Below are 18,862 nucleotides of genomic sequence, written 5' to 3' on the forward strand. Positions count from 1 at the left end.
TCACGTGACGCCCCGGTGTCCGCCATTTTGAACGTCAAGCTACATACTAACACTGCAGACAGAGAGGGAGAACCGGCTTGAAAAAAAACGTGTTACAGACACCTAGAATAGATTAATTTGTCAGTAAGCACTCTATAAATAACCATGGTGTTTGCTTGTTGTGCTGTGGGCTGCCACAACAGACAGGGACAGCGTGCAGGACGCTCCTTTTACCGGTTTCTAGTGATGGGAATTTCGGCTCTTTTTCGGGAGCCGGCTCTTTTGGCTCTTCTTACTATAAGGAGCCGGCTCTTTCGGCTCCCAAACGGCTCCCGAGATTTTATTTTTTATTTAATTGCTGCAATTAACTAGTTAATTAATTACATTATTTATATTCTATCAATAGGATGTTTTCCATTTTATTTTTTTTTTGTAGCCATTGTAAAGCTTTGTAAAGTATAGCAGTGTAACAATGTTCTAGCTATAGAAATAAAACTTACCAATTAATAAATTATTTTCTCACAAACATAATGCAAAACTGTGTTATATTACCAATATAAAATACACAGCTGATTTTCCCCTCCTCAGGTACCTCACAGACTCCTCTCCCCTGCGCTCCACAGCTTTAAGCATTACACCAATTTTCGTATTTTCGCAGCTGTGAATGACATCAACCAAAAAAAGTAGGCGTACACCATGCTACTTTTTTTCCTTTGAATGGTAATAGACAACACAAAGACGCAATCGGACAGCAACTTTTTTTGTGAAAGTCTCTCTCTCTCTCTGAGGCACCTAAGGACAAAAAAATAATTCGGCTCCCCAACTCTGCTCCCACCGAAGAGCCGGCTCCCGTCGTTCACTTCAAAGAGTGAACTCTTTGAACCGGATCGTTCGCGGCCGACACATCACTACCGGTTTACTACTGACCCAGACAAGAGGGATTACAGCTGTGAAAAGACAGGATTGGGAGCCAACAGAGTACTCCAGACTTTGCAGTGATCATTTCATTTCAGGTTAGTTTATCAGTTAATGCAATTTTGATAAAATATATAGCAAAAAGTAAATGGGTCAGTGTTTGTTAACCCATCTGAGCAGTGAAACAAGGCAGTGTTAATTTGTCTAGGGTTGCATGTAGCAGACATCAGACATAAAACGCAATAACAGAGGCTAGAAAGAAACGGGACACAGAAATAAACAGGGAAATTAAGTAAAAAGAAAGAAAAAAAAAAAAGAGCGCGGATCTCCAAACACATGAGAAGCCTATCTTACGCACATATCACGCGGACTCCACACACGCATCGCGTCTGAAGTCATAACTCATCAGGGGAAATCGTGTCCACATTGGCATGTTCAAAAAACAACCTCGCGTCAACAATGATACCACACGCAAGAAAAAAATAAAAAAACAGTCAGGCTACTCAACAACCAACCTGGCAGCAGCAGTCGTTGTCATGTAAACACAACACTTCGGATATGCAAATGCTTCCTGTTACACACGATTGCTATGTCAATAAACATCATTTTGCCAATATTTTAGAGACCCCCCAACATTTCCCAAATCATATTTTCAAAGGATCTCATGTCTGTTTCAGGGGATCTCGGATCCCCCGAGTAACAAGACAGTGTTGTGAACATAGCCTACCTTGTACCGTTTCAAACTGCTGGGGTCATCCTTCATCAAACTGTTGACTTCTGTCGACAACCTTGGCTCCATACCAAGGCCGGGTACAGTGTTTGTGATAAAAGACAGATCCAATTTAACACGAATCACAGCTTACTTTCTTGTTAAAATGTGCAAAGGTCTCCACCATCTCATACTGCCTTGCACTGAAGGACTTAAGCGTGCCGTCCAAAATGGCTGCATCACGTGACTTGGTCACGTGGGTGAAATACCTCAATTGGAAAAATGTTTTGTGGACGGCTGAGCCCAAAATAGAACAATTTGGTTTAAATGAGAAGCGTTATGTTTGGAGAAAGGAAAGCACTGCATTCCAGCATAAGAACCTTATCCCATCTGTGAAACTTGGTGGTGGTAGTATCATGTTTTGGGCCTGTTTTGCTGCATCTGGGCCAGGACGGCTTGCCATCATTGATGGAGCAATGAATTCTGAATTATACCAGCGAATTCTAAAGGAAAATGTCAGGACATCTGTCCACGAACTGAATCTCAAGAGAAGGTGGGTCATGCAGCAAGACAATGACCCTAAGCACACAAGTCGTTCTACCAAAGAATGGCTAAAGAAGAATAAAGTTAATGTTTTGGAATGGCCAAGTCAAAGTCCTGACCTTAATCCAATCAAAATGTTGTGGAAGGACCTGAAGCGAGCAGTTCATGTGAGGAAACCCACCAACATCCCAGAGTTGAAGCTGTTCTGTACGGAGGAATGAGCTAAAATTCCTCCAAGCCGGTGTGCAGGACTGATCAACAGATACCGGAAACATTTACTTGCAGTTATTGCTGCACAAGGGGGTCACACCAGATACTGAAAGCAAAGGTTCACATACTTTTGCCACACAGATATGTAATATTGGATCATTTTCCTCAATAAATAAATGACCAAGTATAATATTTTTGTCTCATTTGTTTAACTGGGTTCTCTTTATCTACTTTTAGGATTTGTGTGAAAATCTGATGATGTTTTGGGTCATATTTTTGCAGAAATATAGAAAATTCTAAAGGGTTCACAAACTTTTAAGCACCACTGTACAATTTCAGGTAATACAGTGTCAGGTTACATTTCTGGATGCAGCGGTGAACTCTGTAAAGTGACAACAGTTTTCCGTAGGACTCCCGAGCCCATGTGGCTATATTTGTCACATTAACATGACTGTTTCTCAGGCAGTGCCGCCTGAGGACTCGAAGGTCACGCACATTCAACAGTGGTTTCCGACCTTGCCCTTTACACACTGAGATGACTCTGAATTCCCTGAATCTTTTCACAATATTATGTAGATTTTGAAAGCCCTAAATTCTCTCCAATCTTGCGTTGAGATGTTCTTTTTGACTAAAAATTCTCTATGAATTTTGGCACAAAGGGGTGAGCCATGCCCCATCCTTGCTTGCAAAGACTGAGTCTTTGGTGTCGCTCCTTTTATACCCAATCATGTTACCAGTTGACCTGCTTATTGTGCAATCTTCCAAAATGGTTTTACTTGAGTATCCTATAAACCTTTTCAGTCTTATTTTGCCTCTGTCCCAACTTTTTATTTTGAGTGTGTTTCAGGCATCAAATTCTAACTTTGTTTATATTTACAAAATACAATTAATTTGGTTAGTAATATTATTGAAAATCTTTTCTTTGCACTTTTGTTAGTTAAATAAAGGTTCATGTGAATTAACGAATCAGATTTTTGTTTTAATTACATTTTGGAAAATATCCCAACTTTTCTGGAAATGGTATTTGTAGTAGTAGTAATAATAAATAATTCTGTCAGTGAGACAGTTGAGCCTGTTTGGATTAGTTTAATCTTGGAATGTCAGATGTAAGTGCAGTCAGCTTAAGCCGCAGATCTGGCTCTGCATCTGTTCAGTTGCGTTACTTGGTCCTCGTGGCAGTGAGAGCAGAAAAGCCTTTCTCGCAAAGGTACGTTGTGACAAATGGCATCAAAAAGGTTGAGGAGTCTGAATCCAACTGTCAGTGTTTACTGTTTTGCCAACATCACTAGGTCTGCTATGTCAGACATTGTGTCACTTCACCCTATGTAGCTAAGCACAAGAAAATGTTATTTCTAAAATTTTAATTTACATTTTTTATATAATTGCAATGCGATATATAATAAATGTCTGTAATAAAATGAAGTTAGTATAAATACAAGTGATTTTACAGAAAATTGCATGCGCCGATTGGTTGAGAAATTCAGACTGTTTCTCAGTAATCACCTTCAGCACCTCAGCAAAATGGTGGCCAGTCACTTTGTTACCGTAAGTGAGGAAGAATTACAAATTATGAAAGAGAATGCTATTCCTGAAAGCACTAAATATGCTCCAGAGTTTGGTCTAAAACTATTCAAAGGTAAAGCGGAATTGTGATTTATCTATTTCAAATTTATTTTCGGTGACTCGGCAAAGATAAGTGACGAGTCTGCGTGCGCTGTTATTACATTTGCATGCTGCTTTTGAAGTTTGAAATAAATAATTTTTTTAGTATGATTTTTAAAAATGATCACCTGTGTATTTATACTAAAACGGTTATCTGCCTGAGGCTCAGTGAATATTGGTGAATAATAACCTCAACTTCGTGTCGGTTATTATTCACCGATATTCAGTTCGGCTAATAATTGTTATTGGGCCAGTTGGAGTGGGCCCTTTTAGCAAGGCTCTTGCGTAGCACAGCTTAGGAATTGCTGCTTTGACAGATGTAACATCAGCTTCAAAGTGTAGCAGAAAAATTCTTGCCATCCACATCCTGAGTACATTATACTTGCCAAATTAAGTACAGTGTGCTGAAGCTGGAAAGGTAATAGGTGAAAAATGTCTGTCGAACTGGTTAATGTAAAATTTCCATCATCACAAACAGCCCCTGGAGTGTGAGAAGCTTTATTACGCATTAAAATTCACCAACGTTTTCCCCTATCGTAACTTTTAATATATTGTGTTAATCTACAAAATACTTTTCACCCATTCAACTTCCATATACTGTCTTCAAATGAGTACAATTTGAGATAAATGCCATGGAACTTAAATGATTTATGTTCACTTTACACACAGTGATTAGATATGAAATTCAGGCTAACGGAGTAATTTTCTTCAGTAAAAGCTACACCTACCTTTTTATATTTTCCTTCATAAATGGTGATATCATTGTTCTTGTCTCCTTTGGTCATGTTTCCATTTCTTTAGGTAAGCACTATGGTGTATACAGTTGTGAGGGATGTAAAGGCTTTTTTAAGCGCACTGTTAGAAAAGACCTGAGTTACACATGCAGAGATAACAAGGACTGTATGGTGGACAAGCGCCAGAGGAACCGCTGCCAGTACTGCCGCTACCAGAAATGCCTCGCTATGGGCATGAAAAGAGAAGGTAAGACTGTAGTCTGTCAGGAATAGGGCTGAACGATTTTAAGAAAAAATTGAATTGCGATTTTTCTGGCAGATATTGCGATTTCGATTTCAACCACGATTTTTTTTCTTTAAATCAAGTTTCAGTGCAAATTAATTAATACAATGAATTCCATAAAGCTAATGCAAGAATGAAAACTGAGGTCAACAGATTTCAAATGTAGGCCTGTTTATTAACATTCAGTGCCTGAGGAACAAGTTATAATAACTTAAAATAAAAATAAAAAGAGAGCCATCTTTCTTAAGTAAACTTTTGCTTCTTTTACTTTTCCCATCTACAACATATCAGACATAAAAAAAGGTTGATCAATGGCTCAGCAGCATCAAAATATTGTACTTTTGTAAAAGAATGTACATAAGCATTATAAATTATAACTAGAGCCAACAATTCCCCTGTGGGAAATAAGAGTGATGCAGTGGCTGTAGCAGTCGCTATTGCAGGGCCCCTCCCTCCTGTGTGTGTGAGAGAGAGCGAGCAGCCCCTCCCCCACCCGCGCGCTCAGAGACAGAGAAAGCACAGTTTTCCCTCACAGTGCTCCCTCCAAACAACGGGGATTTACATGAAAACGGAAGGAGATATTCACAAAATTCTTTCACACTGAGTGCCACAAGGCTTACCTGAACGTAATTTTTTGTCTGTAGTGTAAAAAATTAGGACAATTTATTGACGAAACAAAACATGGGTCAGTTTAGGAGCACTGAGAAAAACTGCGGCTTTGACGATCCCAAAATCGTGTTGTCTGAGATCGCGATTTTCGGTCGAAAACGATAGATCGGTCAGCCCTAGTCAGGAAGTTTCAATAAGACAAGGATTTTCCACCCTGTTCTGATATTTGGAAATTATTTTTGCATAAGAGTGAGTACAGTAAACTTTTCTGCTGATTTTCCTCTCACCCCAAGTCTTGTTTAATGTCTTGCTATTGTAAAATTTTTGTTTGGGGTTACAACTTGGGACTGAAAATCACTTCCTGAAAAACACCAACCGAAGCTTTTTCACTTCATGGGAACTGTAAAATGTTAATGTCTTCAGAGCTATACAGCACAGACCATGTCGAAATGGGACCAAATTTACTCACACGTGTGCACACACCTGAATTTATTTTTGGTTCATTGTGATGTGGACTTGGCATTAATTTTTATTCGGCCAGGCTTGCTGGTTTTGGTATCGATATCGTGTGTGTGTGTGTGTTGCAGCTGTTCAGGAGGAGCGTCAGCGGAACAAGGAACGAGACGGAGAAGTGGAGTCCACGAGTGCAGTGAATGAAGAAATGCCAGTGGAGAAGATTCTGGAAGCGGAGATGGCTGTGGAGCAGAAGATAGAGCTGCATTCTGATGGAAGTTCAGGCACCAGCTCTGTGAGTCACTGAGCCAACACTCCACTAACACTTCTTTTTGTCAGGCATTTTATCTGGTGTACACCTACAGTACCGCCTGAATGCCTCCTCTCTACTCTCTGCTGTCTCTCTTTTGCTCCCTCACATCCAGGAAAATGATCCTGTCACGAACATCTGCCAGGCAGCTGATAAACAGCTCTTCACTCTGGTGGAGTGGGCCAAGAGAATCCCACACTTTTCAGAACTGGCTCTCGATGATCAGGTCATCCTTCTACGTGCTGGTAAATGCTTGTAGTCTTCTCATGATCTCTCTGTGCCTATGGGTGGTTCGACATTTAAATAGACAAGTGCTTTAACAAGTAATAAACAACTACAGAAACATCAGCTGTAGTATGTAGAGGTGGAAAGATCAGCTGTAACTACGCTCACGTACACACATTATCTTCATCACTTAAGAACAGGCAAGTATCTGGTGAAAAGACTGAAGTACATACTTGTTACATAGGATTTGAATTTTATAAGCAGGTAGCACCAGGTTTTTTTTGTTCCCCTGTATAATTTAATTGATGTATTCCAGAGTACAGGAAGGACATGAGAAGGATGTTTTGGATAACCATTTACATTAAATTTGCAGTCATGTTTTACTTGATAATAATCCTGTCACGGACATCTGCCAGGCAGCTAATAAACAGCTCTTCACTTTGGTGGAGTGGGCCAAGAGAATCCCACACTTCTGTACACTTTTTGTATATTTAGTATCAAATATATATTGCAATATAAAGTGCAATATCTTGCGCGCGCGTGCACACACACACACACACACACACACACACACACACACACACACACACACACACACACACAAACCCCACTTTCCCCCCTTCCTCTCTTCCCCATATCTTATTCTTTTATATTTGTATATGTAAATACTTAATTTATTTTAATTTATCTATAAGTTTTTCTCTCTTTTTTCTGTTTATTTGTAATGATCCTGCTGGAATCTTAATTTCCCTGAGGGAACCCTCCCAAAGGGATCAATAAAGTTTTATCTAATCTAAATACTGCAATTCACTAATATTTTGAGTCTTTAGAGGTGGGAATAAATTAGTTAAAATTTAAAATGATTCACCCAGTTCATGATTTGATTCGATCCATGATATTGGTTTCACAATTAGATTTTACCACAATTTTTTAAAATATTAAATGAACAGATTCACTTCATTTCCCCTGAGTATTTACAACGCCGATTCCAAAAAAGTTGGGAGAAAGTACAAATTGTAAATAAAAATGGAATGCAATAATTTACAAATCTCAAAAACTGATATTGTATTCGCAGTAGAACATAGACAACATATCAAATGCCGAAAGTGAGACATTTTGAAATTTCATGCCAAATATTGGCTCATTTGAAATTTCATGACAGCAACACATCTCAAAAAAGTTGGGACAGGGGCAATAAGAGGCTGGAAAAGTTAAAGGTACAAAAAAGGAACAGCTGGAGGACCAAATTGCAACTCATTAGGTCAATTGGCAATAGGTCATTAACATGACTGGGTATAAAAAGAGCATCTTGGAGTGGCAGCGGCTCTCAGAAGTAAAGATGGGAAGAGGATCACCAATCCCCCTAATTCTGCGCCGACAAATAGTGGAGCAATATCCAAAAGGAGTTCGACAGTGTAAAATTGCAAAGAGTTTGAACATATCATCTACAGTGCATAATATCATCAAAAGATTCAGAGAATCTGGAAGAATCTCTGTGCGTAAGGGTCAAGGCCGGAAAACCATACTGGGTGCCCGTGATCTTCGGGCCCTTAGACGGCACTGCATCACATACAGGCATGCTTCTGTATTGGAAATCACAAAATGGGCTCAGGAATATTTCCAGAGAACATTATCTGTGAACACAATTCACCGTGCCATCTGCCGTTGCCAGCTAAAACTCTATAGTTCAAAGAAGAAGCCGTATCTAAACATGATGCAGAAGCGCAGACGTCTTCTCTGGCCCAAGGCTCATTTAAAATGGACTGTGGCAAAGTGGAAAACTGTTCTGTGGTCAGACGAATCAAAATTTGATGTTCTTTATGGAAATCAGGGACACGGTGTCATTCGGCCTAAAGAGGAGAAGGACGACCCAAGTTGTTATCAGCACTCAGTTCAGAAGTCTGCATCTCTGACGGTATGGGGTTGCATTAGTGCATGTGGCATGGGCAACTTGCACATCTGGAAAGACACCATCAATGCTGAAAGGTATAGACCCTTTTCAGTCACGTGACCTTCGTAAACGCGACCACCATTTTGGACATGTAGCGGACTTCGGCTCGAATTGGTTTGAATGCGAGGAAGGCGACAAACGGAGAACATGCAAGAAAAAGGAGCGAGATGCAGAAAATACCTTCGCTATCCAGCGACGTAGGGCATTTATAGGGCGAGCAGAGGGAGAAATAACAACAGTAACGACACATTAGCAACGCCGTACAGAAATAACGGTTTATGGCACAGACCCTTTCGGTTCTCACTCATCTAGCTGCGACAATGACTGCTTAGACTGCAACCATAATACCTAACACACATTTAAGTATCCGTCGTAAAGACGTGAAACTCGTCGAGTGACGAGTGTGTTCATTGATAAGCTAACACAATCTAAAAGTAGACATACCATCACACTGCCCTGGCGCTGTGTACAGTTTACCTTCTACGGTTTGTGCACTCACTAGTTGCCATTACTTTCTCCAACCGTTGTGACAGATTACAGGGAATGGCCTGGATTTAAGAGACAAATACATGTTCCTCTTATTTTGAATGCTTATTTGTAGGCAGTGCTTAATTTGTAAAGTGGGAGGTCCCGGAGCGCAGAGGATGAGCGGCTCCGGAGCGGAAAAAAAGAGGAGAGGGGAGGGGGGCTCTGCGCTGCGCTTCTGGGCATGTTTTGTAATAACACTGCAAATTAAGTTCATCTGCAGATATTTTGTGGATGTCGTTTCATGAGAGAAATCACCAACAAGACAGATATCAAAATCAGACATTAACACTAAATAAACTTGCATTTTTTTATTTAATTATTATTATTATTATTATTATTATTATTATTTTTTTTTTTTTTGTTACATAGTCAAAAGAGGTGTCGGATCACCGGATCCAGTGTAAATAGCTGCCGGAGCCAACGCCCGAGGTTCCGGAGCGCGCTCCGGCTTGCTCCCCTCAAATTAAGCGCTGTTTGTAGGACACTGCCTCTGATCTGTCCTACAGTCTACCAACAGCAAAGGAACACAACGCTAGCTAATAGCTACTACAGAAGAACAGAGGTTACAATGGGTTATTTTAGCCTATTTGGTTACACACTCGCCGCCACAGAATGTTAACAGCAATGTAATGCCTTTTCTGGCTAATTTTATTCGTCTTACCTCCAACAAAGTGGTCACTACACAAGCGTTGGTATGCCGCTATCCATATCCGTCAGTCAGCAACTACCGGGATCTGATAAAATGATAACCCTTGCCTTGTTTGTTGATGGTTACTACATCCAGGTGCACAACAATATAGTGGCATGATGGAAGTCTTGCTGAAAATAAACACTTTCTTTGCTGCCGTTCCTCAATGTTGGCTGTGGTAAACTACTGATAGTACACGTCCAAAATGGCGGCCGCGTTTGTCGTGACGTCACGTGAAAAGGGTCCATATCCAGGTTCTAGAGCAACATATGCTCCCATCCAGACGACGTCTCTTTCAGGGAAGACCTTGCATTTTCCAACATGACAATGCGAAACCATATACTGCATCAATTACAGCATCATGGCTGCGTAGAAGAAGGGTCCGGGTACTGAACTGGCCAGCCTGCAGTCCAGATCTTTCACTCATAGAAAACATTTGGCGCATCATAAAACGGAAGATACGACAAAAAAGACCTAAGACAGTTGAGCAACTAGAATCCTACATTAGACAAGAATGGGTTAACATTCCTATCCCTAAACTTGAGCAACTTGTCTCCTCAGTCCCCAGACGTTTACAGACTGTTGTAAAGAGAAAACGGGATGTCTCACAGTGGTAAACATGGCCTTGTCCCAACTTTTTTGAGATGTGTTGTTGTCATGAAATTTAAAATCACCTAATTTTTCTCTTTAAATGATATTTTCTCAGTTTAAACATTTGATATGTTATCTATGTTCTATTCTGAATAAAATATGGAATTTTGAAACTTCCACATTGCATTCCGTTTTTATTTACAATTTGTACTCTGTCCCAACTTTTTTGGAATCGGGGTTGTACATACACACAGAAACGAAAGAGTGTTTCTCATCAGCATGATGCAATGCAATTAAAAAGTTAAACTATCAATTAAAAAAGTTAAATTAACAGTTATAAATTATTAATCTCTTAAAATAGATCTAAAATAACCATTCAAACACAATCAATCTCTAAAATAGAACGTCTATTTTAAAATAGATTGAAATAGGGGTGTCTGAACAATCAAATGTTCAGACACTGCTTAGCAGCAAAGTTCACAACAATTTGTACTGTTTCAGTGCAGTTTCAATCCTAATGAGGTTGTATCACCTTGACAGGTGACTAGCTGTCAAGCTGTTGGGAGGGTGTGTGTGTGTGTGGGGGGGGGTCCGTTTATTATTCTTACAGCTTGTGGGAAGAAGCTGTTAGCATCCTGCTGGTTCTGCAGCTGATGCTTCTGTACTTCTTTTACTGATTGTTGCCCATTTGGACGCGATATATTTTTAAATAACATCTCGTTATTTTTAAATAACATCCACACGACAACGGCAACGAGATGTTATTTAAAAATATATCGCGTCCAAATGGGCAACAATCAGTAAAATATCGGGTCCATATGGCAACGCAACGCTTGCTGAAAACGATGCAATACACATGCCACACCTCTAGGGGCGCTGTAAGACGGTCCCTTCGGAGACACCAGAACAATAGAAGAAGTAACAACGCATGCGCATAAACTATTATGTGCAAGACTTCATATTAGCCACAAAGTCAGGAAAATCTGTTTGTAAAATTACATTATAATGACCAAATACAATGAAAAGTATTTTTCCAGTCTCACCTGTGAAAGGTAATCCCATGTGATCTCGTTTGGACAGAAAACCTGTTGGTACAGTTAAACGCAGCTAATCTTTATTCTCCGCTTTGACCTTTCCAAAATGTCGGCGAGGATGACGTATGATTCTACGCGGAAGGCGGCGTCTTTAATGGTCCAGAATAAAGTGAATGATACACGTTGATGGAATTAATTTGTTGTTTCTCACATGTGAAAGGTAATCCCATGTGATCTCGTTTGGACGGTAAACCTGTTGGTACAGTTAAACGCAGCTAATCTTTATTCTCCGCTTTGACCTCTCCAATATGGCGGCGAGGATGACGTATGATTCTACGCGGAAGGCGGCGTCTTTAATGGTCCGGAATAAATTGGATTAATTTGCTCCTCTACGCCCTTTTTAAGGAATGTATTGTCGGACTTAAATCAACATCTGAAGAGGTGAGATCGCTCATTTTTCCCCCTATTTTTGCTGGCGGGATTGCACCATTACACAATAAATATTCACAGTGAAAATATTTTGTAAGCGCGTTTCATGAACCAAGTTATAGGATTTGTTGACAACTCGCATCGCAATGAGAAGATCATTGGCACTACTGGTGTTAAGAATCAGACCATTTCATAAATTAATATTTTGCTGTAGAGCTGCAGTGTTTGTACAATTGCATGTTTTTGCTTCACTATTACTGTCACTATTCTGCTTCTTGCATTACTACTGTGAACTAACACTGAACATAATAATAATAATAATAATAATAATATCCAAGCTCGTGTTTCACTCTCACTAGTGCTCTGTAAGGCTTTTTCCTGGTGATATTCGTTACACTTCTACCCGGCATGAAGCACTCACAGTCATGTGGTTGTGACGTCATCGTAAACAAATCCGTTCTACTCATCCAGACGACTTCACAATGGCAACGTTGCCAGATCTTTCCACTCTGGAACCCGTTCTCAAAAAGATTGCGTTTTGGGCACCCAAAATGCCGGTGCCGTGTGGACGCCAGGCCTAAACGATAAGCAATTGTATCGGAGTCACCTGAATCCGTTGCCGTGTGGACAGGGCTTAAGTCTCTGGAGGGGGTGGAGCCGCTGTTGTGTTGGTCATCCAAGTCAGGTCGTCAGCTCTGTAAACTCCCTGGAACTTCACACTGCTGGCCCTCTCCACAACAGCACCATCGATTTGCAGCAGTGTATGATGGTGTTTGCTAGCCCTCCTGATGGTGAAGTCAATCACCTTCTCCTTTGTCTTGTCCGTATTGAGGGTGAGGTACACTCAGGCTACGTTTACATTACGTCGAATCAGCGGATCATCAGATTAACGTTCTTAAAACGATTCGCGTTGACACTACAACCGTTAGCCGTGCACACAGCAACACCAATACGCGGATACGCTCGGCTCCGCAGGCATCCTGCGCTCCAAATCACTCCGCCCTGAACAGCGAGTGCCCTCTGGAGGGTGCGCACTCCGGCCCTGCGCAGCTCACACAGCGCGCGAGTGAAGTGAACAAGCCACGATTCGGGACTGAGCCGCTGTGTGTGAGATCCCAGCGCAGATCACTTATTACTTGCAAGTGGAAGGATGGCAAGCCTAAAGACAATCATAACTACACAATGGGCAGTATTTGCATCAGTATTTGCAGTATTTTCATACTTTTATACTCTTTAATGAAAGGTGATACAAGGCGGAAGTCTGCGCCGTTTTTCAGCAGTCGTGTCACATGACCAACGCCAGCGAATCAGGAAGGTGGATGTCACAGTGACGTTGTCCAATGAGACGCCAGCTAGAGCTCAGCACAGCGTATTCGCGTATTCTCAATGTTTACACAGCACCGGAGCTGATACGATCTAGATTGAATACGTGGACGCTGGCGGATTCCCGTTTCCCCGCTTTTTCAGGGGGGTTAATGTAAACGGACAGTGCGTCCGCGAAGAAAACGAGACAGATACGGTCTAGTGTAAACGTAGCCTCAGGTTAACACTGCCAAGGAGGAAGGACATCAACAATTATCTTAGAAAAGCAGTTGTTGCTGCACATCAGTCTGGGAAGGGTTAAAAGGCCATTTCCAAACAATTTGAAATCCATCATTCAACTGTGAGAGAGATTATTCAGAAATTGGAAAACATTCAAGACAGTTGCCAATCTTCCCAGGAGTGGACGTCCCAGCAAATTTACTCCAAGGTCAGACGGTGCAATGCTCAGAAATTACAAAAAAAAACCAAGAACATCTAGGACTATACAGGCTACAGTTAGCATGTTAAATGGTAAAGTTCATGACAGTACAATTAGAAAAAGACTCCGCAAGTATGGCTTGTTTGAAAGGGTTGCCAGAAGAAAGCCTCTTCTATCGAAAAAGAACATGGCAGTACAGCTTAGGTTTGCAAAGATGCATCTAAACAAGCCACAAGCCTTCTGGAACAATGTCCTTTGGACAGATGAGACCAAAGTGGAAATGTTTGGCCATAATGCCCAGCACCATGTTTTAGCAAAAACCAAACACAGCACATCAGCACAAACACCTCATACCAACCATCAAGCACGGTGGTGGAGGGGTGATGATTTGGGCTTGTTTTGGAGCCACAGGGCCTGGGCACCTTGCAGTCATTGAGTCAACCATGAACTCCTCTGTATACCAAAGTATTCTAGAGGCAAATGTGAAGCCGTCTGTCCAACAGCTAAAGCTTGGCTGCAATTGGGTCATGCAATAGGACAATGATCCCAAGCACACTAGCAAATTTATAGCAGAATGGCTGAAAAAGAAAATAATCAAGGTGTTGGAATGGCCAAGTCAAAGTCCAGACCTCAACCCAATTGAAATGCTGTGGCGGGACCTTAGATTAGATTAGATAAGAGAAAACTTTATTGATCCCTTTGGGTGGGTTCCCTCAGGGAAGTTAAGATTCCAGCAGCATCATTACAGATAAACAGAGAAAAGAAATAGAGAAAACTTCTAGATAAATTAAAATAAAGTATTAACATATAAAAAGAATAAGATATGGGAAAGAGAGGAAGGGGGGAGAAGGGGGGGCGCGGCGGCAGGAGAGATATTGCACTTTATATTGCACATTGTCCAGTATTGCTTATTGTTAGGCTAGGCTACTGCTCCTTCCCATCCTCTGTCCTCCTGTTACCCCTCCTCCCCCCCAGAGAGGAGTTGTACAGTCTGATGGCGTGAGGGACAAAGAAGTTTTTAAGTCTGTTCGTCCTGCACTTGGGAAGGAGCATTCAGTCACTGAACAGGCTCCTGTGGTTGCTGATGACGGTGTGCAGAGGGTGACTGGCATCGTCCATGATGTTCAATAGTTTGTCCATAGACCTCTGCCACCGTCACCAGAGAGTCCAGCTTCATGCCGACCACAGAGCCGGCCCGCCTGATCAGTTTGTCCAGCCTGGATGTGTCCTTCTTGGATGTGCTGCCCCCTCAGCACACCATGGTGTAAAACAGGACACTGGCGACCACAGGCTGATAGAACATCCACAGGAGTTTCCTGCAGATGTTAAAGGACTGCAGCCTCCTAAGGAAGTATAGCCTGCTCTGTCCCTTCCTGTATAAGTGTTTGGTGTTGCAAGTCCAGCTTGCTGTCCAGCCACAGCCCGAGGTACTTGTAGGAATCCACAGCCTCCACCTCGACTCCCTCGATCAGAACTGGTCGTGGCCTTGGTCTGGACCTCCCAAAGTCAATGACCAGCTCCCTGGTCTTCAGATGGTTCCTTTTGCACCACACAGCAAAGTCCCTCACCAGGCTCCTATACTCCTCCTCTCTGTCGTCACTGATGCACCCAACGATGGCTGTGTCATTGGCACATTTCTGAATGTGACACAGCTCCGAGTTGTAGCAGAAGTCCGCGGTGTACAGGGTGGAGAGAAGGGGGGCCAGCACCGTGCCCTGGGGTGCTCCGGTGCTGCTAATCACAGTGTCAGATGTGATGTCCTTCAGCCTGACGTACTGCGGCCTATCAGTGAGGTAGCTGGAGATCCAGGTGACCAGGCAGGGGCCCACTCGCATCCTGTTCAGTTTGTCCTGAAGCAATAGGGGTTGGATGGTGTTGAAGGCACTTGAGAAGTCCAAGAAGAGGATCCTCACTGTGCCATTTCCCTTATCCAGATGTGAGTGGGCTCGGTGTAGCAGGTAGAGGATGGCGTCTTCCACACCAACACCTGCCCGGTACGCAAACTGCAGACAGTCCTGGGCATGTTGTACCTGGGGTCTGAGGAGGCTGAGGAAGAGCCGCTCCAACGTCTTCATCAGATGTGAAGTGAGTGCCACCGGTCGGAAGTCGTTCAGCTTGCTGGGCCGATTTCTTTTTGGGAACTGGAACGATACATGATGTCTTCCAGAGGGTGGGCACTCTCCCCAGCTGCAGGCTAAGGTTGAAGATGTGTTGGAGTGGTTCACCCAGTTCAGCAGCACAGGTCTTCAGTAGTCGGGGAGACACCTTGTCTGGGCCTGCTGCTTTCCTGGGGTGAAGCTTCCTCAGTTGACCTCTGACCTGGTCTGCAGTAATGCATGGAGGAGTCTGTGTTGAGGTGGGGGAGGAGGGGGCTGCTGTGATGACTGGGGGGAGGTGTGTTGAGGGAAGAAGGAGAGATGGCTGCAGTGAGGGAGAGGGTGGGGGCTGCTCCTGAAGGCGGCCTTCTTCCTGTTGAGGACAGCTTTGACTTCCTGTGTTACCCATAGCTTATTAGGGTAACACCGTACAGTCTTAGTGGGGGAGACCACGTCTGCACAGAAGTTAAGGTAACCCGTCAGACAGTGTGTTCAAAGGCAGCCTGCACCAACTAGCTCCATCAGGAAGTGGTCCCCTGAAATGGAAGATGCCCTCACAGACTGCTATGACATCACGGACTGGGATGTGCTGCTTAGCCCACACTGTGAGGACATAGAGGGCTATGTCCTCACAGTGTGGGCTAAGCAGCACATCCCAGTCCGTGATGTCATAGCAGTCTGTGAGGGCATCTTCCATTTCAGGGGACCACTTCCTGATGGAGCTAGTTGGTGCAGGCTGCCTTTGAACCAGGGGGGTGTACTTTGGCTGTAGAAGAACCAGGTTGTGGTCAGGCTTCCCTAGTGGGGGGAGGGGTGTGACTCTGTATGCATCCCTCACATTAGCATGCAGCAAGTCAATTGTCCTGTTGTTCCTTGTTGGACAATCCACAGCCTGGTAAAAAGCAGCCAAAGTAGCATGATTAAAGTCCCCAGAAATGATGATGCCTCATCATTTGCCTCAGGGTGCTGTGTCTGCAGCCTTGCTGTGACAGAGTGAATCCTCTCACATGCAGCGGCTGCGTCTGCCCTCGGAGGGATGTAAACACAGATGGTGATCACGTGACTGAACTCCCTCGGCAGATAATATGGCCGCAGGCTAACGGCTAGCAGCTCCAAGTCCAGGCAACATAAAACTGTCTTTACGGAGATATGTCCCGAGTTACACCAGCGGTTGTTAACATAAATGATGAGTCCCCCACCTTTGCTTTTCCCGTATGTGTTAGTGTCTCTGTCGGCTCTCACAGCAGTGAATCCCCGCAGGTCCACGTTAGCATCCGGTACAAGGTGTGTTAGCCATGTCTCCGTAAAGATAAATAAGCTGCTCTCCTGGTAAATCTGCTGGTTGTTCAGAGTGGAAAGCTCGTCGACCTTATTCGGCAGCGAGTTCACATTCCCCATGATAACGGAGGGAATGTATAGTTTGTAGCGCCGCTGGTTGTCCGCTAGCCTAGCCTTTAGCTTAGCTCCAGCCTTACAGCCCCTGGGTTTCCTCCTCAGCTCGGCTGGGATGGAGTGTCGTATCCCGGCTCATCCCATTGTTTTCAGGGCCAGCAGCTCCTCTCTCGAATAAGTGAGAAAACTGGCTCCTGGTTGCTTGCTAAGTTTAATATATCCATGTTATATAGTAACACACTATGTCTTCGTAAGAAGAGCAGAAAAGTAAAAAAAAAAAAAGGTGGAAAAAGAGGTTTAAAGAGCTAAAAACTACAGAGCTACTGGAGAGGCAGCCGTCTCTCACAGCACCCAAGTAAGAATTCTGAGAGCTTTGCATAAACAAATGCCCTCCAATATGAATGAACTGAAGCAATATTGCAGAGAAGAGTGGGCCAGAATTCCTCCACAATGATGTGAGAGACTGATTAAAATCATACAGAAAACGGTTTCTACAAGCTATTGAATCATGGGTGGGTGTACTTTTTCACACATGGATTCTGCATTTTCACTTAATTTTTGTTAAATAAACAATGACCCAGTGGAATCTGTTGTGTGTTGCTTTACACCTGAGGTTAGATTTGCGTAATTTTAAGACCTGGTAAGGATCAGATGATTGTTGTTGTTAGGTCTTGATTGGTAAAACCATGTAACTGGAACAGGGTGTACTTTTCTTTTTTTACATGACTGTAGGTGGTGTTCTGCTCTAGGTGTGACAGTGTGAGGTGGAGTGTGGTGAAGATTGCATCCTCTATGGACCAGTTGTTTCTGTACATGAACTGTAATGGGTCCAGGTTTTCAGGGAGACACTTTGTGATGTGATGCATGACCAGTTGCTCAAAGCATTTCATTAATGTGGTTGTGAGAGCTACAGGGCAGAAGTTGTTCAGGCAGGCTGAGTTTGCCTTCTTTGGGACAGGAACAATGGTGGCACTTTTCAGGCAGTTAGCCTGGCTGAGCGAGATGTTAAAAATGTCTGCAAAAATATCTTTCAGTTGCTCTGCACAGTCCTTTAACCCTCTGGGGTCTGAGGATATTTTCTGGCACTGTAATGATTTTGGCATGCTCTGATTTTGTCAATTTCAACCAATCTAAGCAGTATTTTCACAGTCATATGACTTTTTATCCCCCGCTGGCCAAAAGGCCCGAAGGGGAATTATGTCATGGTGATGTCTGTCTATCCTGGGAAATCAACTCCTCTCACAATTTTTGGAGGAATTTCATGAAACTTGACAGTATTCTTTGTTATATGTCAGTAATACGCATATTGCAATTTCATTCAATTCAGTCACATTTTACCAGAGTTATGACTTAGGCTACGTTTACATTAGACCGTATCTGTCTCGTTTTCTTCGCGGATGCGCTGTCCGTTTACATTAAACCACCTGGAAAAGCAGGGAAACGGGAATCCGCCAGCGTCCACGTATTCAATCTAGATCGTATCTGGTCCGGTGCTGTGTAAACATTGAGATACGCGAATACGCTGTGCTGAGCTCTAGCTGGCGTCCTCATTGGACAACGTCACTGTGACATCCACCTTCCTGATTCGCTGGCGTTGGTCATGTGACGCGACTGCTGAAAAACGGCGTGGACTTCCGCCTTGTATCACCTTTCATTAAAGAGTATAAAAGTATGAAAATACTTCAAATACTGATGCAAATACTGCCCATTGTGTAGTTATGATTGTCTTTAGGCTTGCCATCCTTCCACTTGCAAGTAGTAAGTGATATGCGCTGGGATC

General features: G+C 42.9%; 1 protein-coding gene across 3 annotated transcripts in view; it reads left to right on the plus strand.

Moving 5' to 3' along the window:
* rxrba (retinoid x receptor, beta a) overlaps nucleotides 1-18,862 on the plus strand; it is a 139,105-nt gene that overhangs the window by 39,514 nt on the left and 80,729 nt on the right. For all 3 annotated transcript variants that reach the window (XM_060904817.1, XM_060904816.1, XM_060904818.1), the window contains 3 exons: nucleotides 4,820-4,999; nucleotides 6,232-6,392; nucleotides 6,523-6,652. In XM_060904817.1, coding sequence (XP_060760800.1) covers nucleotides 4,820-4,999; nucleotides 6,232-6,392; nucleotides 6,523-6,652 — 471 coding nt within the window. The remainder of the gene's footprint in view (nucleotides 1-4,819; nucleotides 5,000-6,231; nucleotides 6,393-6,522; nucleotides 6,653-18,862) is intronic.

Source organism: Neoarius graeffei, chromosome 22 (assembly GCF_027579695.1).
Source record: "Neoarius graeffei isolate fNeoGra1 chromosome 22, fNeoGra1.pri, whole genome shotgun sequence".
Classification (NCBI taxonomy): Eukaryota; Metazoa; Chordata; class Actinopteri; order Siluriformes; family Ariidae; genus Neoarius; species Neoarius graeffei.